Here is an 11,774-nt window from a genome sequence, read left to right on the forward strand (position 1 = left end):
CCAGGATCTACAGGAACCTGAGGGATAAGAGAAGCACAGAAAGAAGATAGCGAGTTAGTAGCAGACATTCAGGGGATATGAGACATGATGATGGAAGAGGAGGAGAGAGAATAGAGAGGAGCCCAGTGCATCATGGGAGTCCCCTGGCGGTCTAAGCCTATAGCAGCATAACTAGGGGCTGGTCCAAGGCCTGAGCCAGTCCTAAACTATAAGCTTTATCAAAAAGGAAGGTTTTTAGTCTACTCTTAAATGTAGAGAGGGTGTCTGCCCCCCGAACCCAAACTGGAAGGAGATTCCACAGGAGAGGAGCCACTTTAGGGCTTTAGGAACCACCAGTAGACCTGAATTCTGGGAGCACAGTGCTCTAGTGGGGTAGTACGGTACTATGAGTTCTTTAAGATATGATGGAGTCCTCTGTCTGATGCCATGAGGAGGTCGTTTGTAACCTTCACCAGTGCTGTCTCTGTGCTATGGTTCGCTCTAAAACTTGACTGAAAATCCTCAAATAGAATTTAGAAAATTACATCTTGATGTGGTCTCTGGAGGATTTCAGCCTCAGTTTAGACTCCTGGCTCCACTCATGTCACTGACACAGAGGTCAGTGTCACAGGACAGCAGGAAACAGGCTGGGTTTTCCTGATAATGTGAGTCAGGATAGGGAGAAATGTTTGTGCAAGATCTAAAAGTGTTCATTTCTCATGAAATGCAACTTCCTTCTTGAATTGATTAAAGGTTTGACTCTAATTCATAGCATTTTAGAGACCTGAATAACTGTGACATCACTGTTATTCCCCTAGTTTGAGGGTTGGTGTGGGATAAGGGGGGGTATTGAGGGGTGGGACTAAGAAGTTAGAAACAAATTACCATGCCATCCCCATCCTCAGTTATACTGTCCAGTGCCTTCTACTCCTTTCTTTCACTTCATCGCAGTAGCCAGCTGGCAGAAGGGAGGGGTAAACCCACGTTTTGGGATTAGACTTCATTCACTGACTGTGTGTGGCACTGAGCAGCAGCAGCAGCAGCCACAGCTCCTCCAACACAAACTTTCTTCCACACAAAGTTTAATGGCTAAATATAAACCCTGGCTGCTGTGCTGCTTTATCCTCATTGGGTTAATTTGCGCTGTTGCACTCATCAGCCTGTGCATCGTCTCTTTGGAGGACAGGAGGTGTCCCAGCGGCAGTTTCAAGCATGCGGCTGTTTCTGCAGACTCGCGACGGTGCTCCGAGATTGGCAGGTAAATTACTTTGTGACTCTTTCTGTCCGGGAAAAGAAAAAAAAAAAAAGTTTCTCGCAATTGCGGGGGATCTGGGCTGAATTTGACCTGATTGGTTGAACGCACTGTAGCTAAAACCTTGAAAGAAAATCGTTGATGTTTTTTTTAGAATTTGGAAGTGAATTAGTGTGTTAGTGGACATAAAGTTTTACCATCATGTGTTTCTTTATTCACAGTAATGGCTTCAGTTATTACAGAGCTCTATATGCTGTCAGGCTGCAGCTCCCTGCTCCTGTAGCTGAGATAAAAAGCTGAACTGACAATGGGATAAGCAGTTTAAGAGATTTGATAGGCTCTGTTTGAAGAATAGAGATAATACCTGCAGTAGTGTGTGCAGACAGGCCTTGATTCTTCTCACATCTTGTTGATTTATTTCCAAACTCTCCTGCTGGATGTGACTCCAAGAGAGAACCAGGGTTCCAAACCCGCTGACTGGTGTTAATCTTTGTAATATGGAGTGAATAGACTTGGCTCTTTCTCTGGTGTAGCCCTACTCTTTGATTTAGTTTGCTCACTGGTGAGCCACAACTCCATCAATCTGCCATCGTAGCACCTCCAGATAAGAAAAAAAAAAAAGATGATTTTTTTTTTTAAACTGGAATGTACGTCTTCCGGCTTTTGTATTCAGTAGTATTGTCACTTGATGAGATATGTCAGGGGTTCATTTCCGGGTTCACAGCAGACACAATATGAGTATATAAAATATGAGGTCCATGAGAGATTGACTGAAGAAACATTTGCATGAAAAAAGTCAAAGAACACCTTTGGTAATGTGTCTGTTCATGGTGAAAGGTGATTATGAAGAGGATTATGGGAATATCCATACTAGACTGTCAACCCTGATAAACTGACAGTAACTGTACATAGTGTGTGTGTGTGTGTGTGTGTGTGAATAATCCATATTGCACAACAACTACAGTTAATCTAATTGAAAATACAGATCAAGCATAATCAACATTAGAACAAATCAAACTATCAGTTTTTTATTCTTTTCTTACATAGAGACAACATCCTTAGAACATTCCTCATTGAACTAAAATGACTGTTTCTGTTGTTGGACCAAATTGCAGCATCTCAGCATCAATTTACTGTTGGCATCAGCAGTCATTTTTCCTTGAACTCTGTCTGAACCATATCACTTTCCTCAAGTTTCCAGACTGCAGATAATATCCAATTTTCCCAATCTCATTTTTTCCCAGACATGGTGAAAACCCTCAAAAAAGACCCTCTGTAGACAATATTACATTTGAAAACTAATTTAAATCAACTGTAATGACCTAAGTAAGTAGCAATCAGTATCATTTATTGTCCTGCACTGCTCACATGAGACTCCCTCAATTGGAGTCTTCCGATTAAATTATACTCCGTCATCCCGCCCCCTCAGACTTTTTCTTCTGTTCAACCCTTTAATCTAGAGTCTAGGTCTGACCCAAACAGAAGCAAAACATTCCCAACACTACCTTCTCTTGTTGCTCAGTGAATACATCTGACCTCATGCCAACCTGTTAGTAAAATGATCCATTCAGAGCTCTTGGAGACTGGTCGGAGTTACGCTTACATGCTCTGTTGTGTAGAATGAAGAAAGTAAATTAATGAAAACAAACAAATGAGCTGTCATTTCTCAGGAGGACAGTTTACCTCAAGAGTCACCAAAAAAAAATCCTAGCCCATGGCCAGCGACTTTCTGGTATGTTGACTGAAGTCTACTTAAAGCATCTGCACACAGTTTAGACTTGCCTCTTGGCAGCAGAGTTGGATTATGAGACAATGGGTATGGGCACATTAAGGCCCCTGAACCCCATTCCCTTGACTTGACTTGACTTGCAGCCAGCACAATGCTGATCCAGTGCTGTCCGGTCCGGTAGGCTCGTTCAATAGTTCACCCATTAGGCAGCTCTGATACTTTGACTCCCTAAAACACAGAACCCTGAAGTCTACATGGTTGTGAAAAAATGTGCACTTGTGTCAGTGGGTGGGAAAATTGTGAGCTGAACAGACTGTGTGTTCAAACACTTCCCATAACTCCATAAGTGTTTTCCAGGAACATGCTCCAGCAGGGGGGATCGGCAGTAGATGGCGCCATTGCAGCTCTTCTGTGTACATCTGTGGTCAACCCTCAGAGCATGGGGATAGGAGGAGGGTCTATACTCACTGTAAGAAATAAAACAGGTGGGTCAAAGCATTTATTTGTGTGACTTGTGTGACTCAAATGATAATGATTTATTGGGCCGATCATTCTGATTGCTGATCTCTTCCCAGGTCATGTTAAAGTCTACAACTTCAGGGAGACGGTCCCACAGTCATTTAAAACGGACCTGCTGAAAGACTGTCCCACCACATTCGCACTGAGCACAGGTACAGCAGCTATAGTAGCTTATAATACACATTTCTTACCCATGCCTCCTTCACAATGTCACAACATTAACTCAGAGAAATGTTTTCCTAAAGGATTATTTTTGGTTCATTTTCCACATCATTTAGTGCAATGCCCTCTCACAGTTTTGTAAAAAAAACAAACATTTTAGGAACATTTTACTTTAACCCTCCTTATAAACATTTATAACACACTACAATGCAGTTGCAAGATTTTAAAAAATCTTTTAAATCACCAGTTATCAGCTAAAAGAAAAATCTCAGTGGAACTGTTGTTTCATCCCTGAGGTTAGAAGTTGCTTTCCAGGATTAAATATTCTAGATATGTAATTACATTGAGTGACCTGATTAAATAATATCACCAAATGGAGTCAAACACACATTTTTGATGAATTACTCCTCTTTCTCTTCTACATATAGTCTCCTGAAGTTTTGATCACTGGTGTCCATCATTTGTTTAATGCTGATTTACACTGTCTAGGCAGCAAGTGGATTGGCGTTCCTGGAGAGCTGCGGGGCTATGAGGCAGTGCACAAACAGTATGGGAAGCTGCCATGGGCCAAGCTGTTTGAACCAACAATTAGACTGGCCAAGGAGGGCATCCCCATGCCACAGTTTCTGGGAAATCTCCTGAGCATCTCCATTGTGAAGGATCACGTGAAAAGTTCACCTCTTTGGTACAGCATCTCGCCAACTGCTTATGACTGAGAGCCTTTAAGGTCTCCAGAAATTCTAATTGTTCTAATTATTGTTGTAATAATTGCAAAAAATGTTCATTTGAGGACATGTGATCCTCACTGGAGCCTTTTCTTGTCCTTGTGTCACTGCAGAAATCCTGTAGCAGAGGGCTGTTCTATACCTCCCTGGTTTATTTCGATTCATGCTAGTTTTATGTAACCCCTGGGTTAACAATGGACTCAGAGTATTTAACTGAAGTTTCACCCAGTTTGCACGCTCATTTGAACACTTTTTGGATTAGGGAAAATAATTGTTATATTCTAATAGCACATAGGTTGCACACTGTTGTTCTCAGCATAACATTTCTGGAGCAGGGTTTACCGACCCAGAGATAAAAGCAGTATTCTTTTCTCTGCTTTCAGAAATGTTTGTGTGAAATATTGCTTTTCCCAAATGCAAGATTTAAAAGGGGGTTAGCAGAGAGCACGTTTGCTTCTTGTCCCACAGATGCAGAAAGAAATTCCTGCAGAACCTTTGAGAATATTCAGTAATGACTGTGTTTCAGTACAGAAGATATATGTGATATACAATAAGCTGCATGGCATGAATGACACTCTGATAACATAATATCACGGAGATGTCACAAATTACCCAAATGATAATGTGTAACATGAGTATTTCTCAGTGTATTATGCTTATAATATATTCTAATAAGTTCTTTCACATGGATACTTTTTTCCAGTGATTTCCAAGTTTTCTGCAACAAGAACGGAACCATTCTGAAGGAGGGAGACATCCTGAAGTTTCCTAAACTCGGAGAAACCATGGAAATCATTGCAAAGCAAGGGGCAGATGCTTTCTACAGTGGCAAGATAGGACAGGACTTAATCGAAGACATAAAAACTGCAGGTTGGTGCACTGTCAACATAAGTCAGGCAGCTGGGGGTGTATACTTAAATAGAAAGTAAAAGAGAAATGTGTGTCTGTGTAATGTAAAACAGAAAATGTTGAGAAAATATAGAAAGGTAAATAGAATTTAAGATAAACAAGCTGTTTATATATCCTACATGTTTCTCTAGGAGGGACAATGAAACTTGAGGATCTAAAGTCCTTCCAGGTGCGGGTGGAAGATGCATGGACAGTTCCTCTGGGAAATACTAAGATGCACATCCCTCCGCCACCTGCCGGGGGCGCCCTGATGGCCTTCATTCTCGGAGTGATGAAAGGTTTCATGTACTTTGTGATAACCCTCTCGTGATCCCCTGAACTGACCCACTGTAGCAGTTGAATAAAATTCTAGCATCACTGAATTATCATAGGATTCTAGTTCAAAAGTTGGTTGTTGTTCTCCTTTTTCTGCAGGGTTCCACTTGACTCCAAACTCCCTGGATGGTGACCAGAAGATTCAGATGTACCATCGTTATATAGAGACAGTTAAATTTGCTAATGGACAAAAGAGGAGCATATGCGATCCTGTCTTTAATAACAAACAGGTTGGGATCTTTTCATCATTATTAGGACGAAAGATGAGCTATTCATAGTGAATTATAAAGATTTACCACTGGATACTACAGTTCCCCTCAGCTCTATGTAGCATTGTAGGATCTGTCAGCTCATTGTTTTGGCTCGCCGTCCAGCAACTTCACTGTTTTACTACCAAGTTCCTAATTGTGTCAGACAACAAATTAAGGAGATGCTTGTGAACATAGTGGAGAATGTAGCTGCTAAAAAGCCAGCTATTTCCCTCAAGAGTTGATGGAGAGTAAAACAGAGCTAAAAGGAGAGTGAGTATTGGATTTACAGGTAGACAGAAAGCCTACATAAGCCTGTTATATAAATTATTTTACAGTGAAAATAACTCGACAATTTATTGTGCTGATTCAAAGAGGCCAAAAAAACAATAAACTGAGGGTTAGATAACACAAAAAAACAACGTCTCACTGCCTTTTGGATAGGATGGATTCAATATTTTGGGAAACACGGTTATTCTTTTTAATGCAAAGAGCACTAAAAGTGTTAAATATGAAGCTGTCACTAGAAACTGGCCTACTTACTTTACCACACAGACAGATAGCAGGGAAAAAAGTAGCTTGGCTCTGTCCAAATGGAACAAAATAGATATCAAATTAATATGTCATCTGTATGTATATCTCATTTTTTAATACATAGAAGGAGTATAAAAAGTGCAGCAACAACAATTCACCATTTTATGGGGGTTATGTATGGGACTATTTTTTAGTGGGGGCTATTAACTTCCTAGAGTCTAAGCAGGTTGCCTGGCAACTGGTCCCAGCAGAAATAGTTCAGTTTATTACACATGAGTACAGACATGTAAGTGGTATCACCCCTCTCATCTAACTCTCTGAAACTGAAAGTTGTATAGGCATGTTTCGCATTTTGTTGAATTTTTCCTTGAAGATGCATTCCATATAAATGTTTGTTTGCAGCGTGTTAAATCTCATCCCAGACGTGTTATTATATCCTCTTCCAGTCTTATTGTGATATTCTTTTTGCAGAGTGCGGATCATTTGATTGACCCCTCCTTCATTAATCGCATCAGGAATATGATTTTCTCAAACCGCACCCATGACAACTCCTACTACTACAATGTCAAGCCCTCGGCCGATCACTTTGGGACGACGCATGTGTCGGCACTGGATGAAGATGGAATGGCTGTCTCTGCCACCAGCACCATCAACCAATTGTGAGCATGAAGCCTCTTCAAGCAGATGATTTCTGTCTTTACTTTGTATTAACTAAAATGTACTATATGGTAATATTTATCCACCCAGTCTGCTGTGGTTTTTTTTTGTAGATTCGGAGGAACCGTTTACTCTCCACGAACAGGTATCATCCTCAACAATGAGCTGTCTGACTTCTGTGGGAGAGCAAACACCATGAGGGCAGGTAAAATCACAGACATATACATAGCCTTTTAACCTTGCATAAAAGACATTGCTTAATGTAGTCATTTAGTCTCCTTTTAGTCTGATATGGAGTGTAATCGTTGTCGCAGGTGAACATCCTCCTTCCTCGATGACTCCAGCAATACTGGAGTCAAAGTCTGGAGGACTCCTTGTGATTGGTGGATCTGGAGGAAGCATGATTACCTCAGCAGTGGCCTTGGTAACTCAGCTGAACTCTGTTTCCTTCCTTTTTTGTCTGCTTCCTTATTTGTTTGCTTACATTATTCTCTTTATTCTTGCAGTCTATAATAAATCGCCTGTGGCTAGGGATGACTCTGAAAGATGCCATTGCTGCACCTACAGTCTTTGTTGATTCCATGAACAATGTGAATTTTGAGTCTGGTTTTGACAAGGTGAGGTAGTCATATTTTCATCCTAACTATCCATTAATGGCATTCAAATTCACAAATTCACTGTGTGTGTGTGTTTCTTGTATTCCCTCAGTCTGTGATGAATGGCCTTAAAGCTCTTGGACACAAAGTTGGGGACTGGAGATACTTCTTCAATGTAGTCAATGCCGTGGAAAAGGAGAATGGATGTATTGTGGCCGTTTCAGACAGCAGGAAGAAGGGGATGCCAGCAGGATACTGACCATGCAGACAATCAGGGAGCACACTGACTGAACCTTTAGCCTTAAAATCACTGAATGTGCCGAAACCCTGACAACAAAATATATATACATAAGCTCAGGCTCTTTCCTGATGGAGCTGAAAAGCAACACAGTCAATGAGGAAACTAAGTTTAAAAGATCATTCCAGTTTACCATGGGTGTTTTCTATCGGATAATGTTCTCCTTACCATAGTAATATCTTGATCTAGATCTTAGAAACCAGAAAGATGGCTTTATAGAAGTCAGATGGGGCAAGAAACACACGCGGTCAGATGATCATGAGGTAAACTGAAAGTCTTTTACAAAACTTTTTAGCTGAATTTCCAGAAAATGTGCAAAAGAAAATGCTAATTAATGGCCTTTCTTGCAATACTTCTACTTTACTATTTTAAAAAAATCTGTGAATTCAAAATGTCCATAAATAGGTGGATGAGTGCCCCAAAATATCTGTAATAATCCCCCTTTGTGCAGGAAATCTGGGTGCGTGCATAACTGCAGCAGGTATGTCAGGCCATAGATGAACTAAAAAGTCCATCTCTAAATTGTTAGAGAATGTTAAACCCAAACCCAAAGATTTAAAGTTTGAGTAATGAGTATGAAAGTTCTCTCTTGACATTTTGAACAACAGTTTCACAAAACAATCTTCATTCACTGTCCACTCTCTAGCTTCTTTTTTATTTTTGAGCTTTCAACTACGTCTCATAGTCTTCATCGCCAAATGGAGATTGCTCAGTTGGCATGACAACTTAAATCTCTGGACGAGCTAGTAAATTAGAGCTAGAAAAATTCCCCATTCTAAACTCTTGGGGGTTAGGTTTGTATTAAAGGTTGTTTCATAAATTCAGAATTTCACATTCCTAATGTGTTCTTTGCCCTGTCTGCCATGTTCCCAGGTCTCAGTAGTTAACTTGGTAAATGTGATTTTGAGCTTATCCTTTGAGCTGACTGGACTGAGTATAAACACCTTTTTAATCCAGCCACACACACACACACACGCACACATACACACACACACCTTGATGTCATACTTCATGAATGATGTAGATTTGCCCACAATAAGCCCACTATGAGGCTTCTATTTCTGTGTAATGTGTTTGCAGTAGTGAGCCAACAAAACCACACCGCTGTATCATTGCGTTGTATTTTCTGTAAATTACAGAAGAACTGTTTACTGTCGATGAGCCAAGGGACAACCTGACTGACATGTGAGTGGAGGGCTGTCAAAGGCTGTCCAAACTTTTACTGTTACCTTAAAGATTTTACTGTATGTGAAACAACCTTATTCAGGTCCCTGAGCACATTTTTTAAAAGGTTAAGGAAATGCTGCAAAATTGCATTTAATAAAAACGCACACACGCAAATACATTTGCAGTGAACGAAATGATCTCAAACAATGCGCACACCACCAACATGCTAATTTGTATTTTCTCTGTGTTTTAATATGTTAAAACGTTTTGTATTTTTACAACCACTAACTGAATGTATGTGTTGTCACAATAAAACATGAAGTCATGAGTAGTCGCTGGGTCTCTGATCTTCATCAGACATTCTTCTCAAACAACAAACCCTGAATGCTGCTTGAGTTCATACTTTGTTCCACCCAAACATCTTCAATATGCTTTTCGCCATAAACTACAGTTCTTTGAACATTTATCCTTTGTTGTTTGTATAGTATGATCAGCAGTAATCGGCTTCATATTTTCCTGTTTGCCTTGTTTCAGAGCAGCACTTTTACACTGTGACAAAGGAAGCAGTAATGAGATACATTTCAGTAGAGAGACTTATGAATTAGTAATGATTTCTTAAGTGGATTCTGCTGCGCTTTCCTTTGAGGCACTAGCTATGAGTTATGAGAAAATGCAAATTTTAGTCTGTGTGAAGCACCACTGTCTTTATTGTATGACAAATGAGTTAATCTGGATAAGTTGTGACTTCATAGCTTTAATGTCATGATATTAACAGCCATTTAAAGTAAGCTTAGTTTTACACTATGCAGAAACTGTCTCTCCACTAATAGCCTTTCACTCAAAGCAGACGCAGCTAAATAATCCTGTGATGACTTTCTGACTACCAGTGTTAGCACATGTTCAGTCACAAAGTTCCTTGATGAAGCGAATTATCTCAACAGTAGTTATTTGATGTTCTTACACGTGCACTCTGTTTGTGTGCGTCATAACTGTCATAATGCCATGCAAGGCGGTGGGTTGAATTAAAACCACGTAAGCATTGATACGTGTAGAGGCTTGAGATTTTTTTTTTATGCCTAAAGGGTGAGTAAATTAGCCTGTCTGTCCTGAGTTGCATAACTCTGAAGTTCATTATAAGTATGTGGAAGTCAGACTGTGCTTAATTGGGCCTTAAAGGAAAGTTCCAGTGTGAGTTTTTTATTTTTGGATTCACCATCTCTTTGAAAATAGTTGTAACCACATTCAGGTGACACAGAGGAAGATTTGAACACGGCTTTTGAGCACCCTGGTAGATCAGGGCACCGTAACACAAATTATTCAAAAAATTTTGTTCAACTTCAAATTCAGTGCTTGACAGGAGCTCTGATTGCTCAGTCAGCCTCATGATCCCTGGAACCAGACTGTCTGTCGCTAAATACACTAAGATGCATTTATATTTCATGATATTTGAATGTTTCTTTGCTCAGTCTCTGAGATGAACCCTGTTTTTAATGACTTTAAAGCCTTTTTATGTGATCTACAGTTGGGCATTACTCTTACTCCTATTATTCAGGGCTCACGTTCACTGTGTGTTACGTTCAGTGACCAAATCACTGAACACACACCGTTCCTTTGCAGTGAAAGAACGTGAGACGGTCGTCTGCCATCCATTTTTTCATATTGCAGGGTTCACAAGCATTGTTAACTGTAAACACTGGCATTTCCACTCACTCGGTGAGTGAGTATATCCCTGCACATTCACTCCCAACTGACTGAGAGCTCAACTGAACTGAGAAATGCATGGATGGTTTCAGGAAGTGATTCAGTTCAGTAGGTTCACCCAGAATATCTTTTTAACAAATTGTTCGAGAACGACACAAGTTAATGCAAGACTTCAGTGCTCTGAACAAATGCTATGCTCCATTCATTCTTTCATTTTAAAGCGCTCTGTCACGTGTATCTGACTGATACACATTGACAACTATTGGATCGGTTGCCATTAAAGTGTGATTACCCAGCTTTTCACCTAGTGCAACCATCAGGTTAAACATTTTAATTTACTTTATTTCATGACCAAATCTAAAGAGACATCCTTCAGTCTCAGCTGTACTTTGTGTTTAATGCCTTAGCATTTAGCTCGAAAGCACAGCTGTGTCTATGCACAGTCACACTGATCCAATAGCACGCCTGTCGACTCTTAGACTTGTTAAATCAAGAGTTTTAACGACGACAAGTGGAAATAGTGGACTCTGAATTTGAAAGAGTACAACTTCCAGGTCTCTCCCGTCCTGCATGCTTTACTTCTGCTTACAGAGGCTCACAAAGGCAAATCAAAGCAAGTGAAGAAGCCAGGTTTACATCACGTACACAACGGTACAAACACAGTGGTAACATTGCAGACAACAAGCCAGAAGCCACAGAGCTGCTCGGATTTTTGGAGAGATTCAGAAGCATCAGGCAGTGGAGAAAGAGACACAGAGATGCCTGCTGCTGACCTGTAATCCCCTCACTGTTTCTGGAGTTTTGTTTCACACAATTTTTTCCCCACATATTATGAAATTTCAAAAGTCCGTCCAATACCTTCATTAGAAATAATCTAGCATCGCCGCTGATTGTGAAGAGTGTTTAAAATTAGGAACTAATTCCACACATTTGTGTCCAAACAGAGACCGAGGGAGACCATACACACACACACACAAGCAGAC

At 40.3% G+C, this 11,774-nt stretch overlaps 1 protein-coding gene across 1 annotated transcript; it reads left to right on the forward strand.

Moving 5' to 3' along the window:
- Window positions 1-1,055: 1,055 nt before the first annotated feature.
- ggt5b (gamma-glutamyltransferase 5b) lies at window positions 1,056-8,282 on the forward strand. Its single transcript, XM_070850316.1, has 12 exons — window positions 1,056-1,237; window positions 3,318-3,445; window positions 3,536-3,631; window positions 4,131-4,326; window positions 5,070-5,236; window positions 5,407-5,553; window positions 5,690-5,820; window positions 6,844-7,031; window positions 7,143-7,234; window positions 7,344-7,453; window positions 7,536-7,646; window positions 7,738-8,282. The coding sequence occupies exons 1-12, from the start codon at window positions 1,065-1,067 to the stop codon at window positions 7,882-7,884; spliced, it is 1,686 nt and encodes a 561-aa protein (XP_070706417.1). The 5' UTR covers window positions 1,056-1,064; the 3' UTR covers window positions 7,885-8,282.
- Window positions 8,283-11,774: the final 3,492 nt, after the last annotated feature.

This window comes from Pempheris klunzingeri, chromosome 19 (genome assembly GCF_042242105.1).
Source record: "Pempheris klunzingeri isolate RE-2024b chromosome 19, fPemKlu1.hap1, whole genome shotgun sequence".
Classification (NCBI taxonomy): domain Eukaryota; kingdom Metazoa; phylum Chordata; class Actinopteri; order Acropomatiformes; family Pempheridae; genus Pempheris; species Pempheris klunzingeri.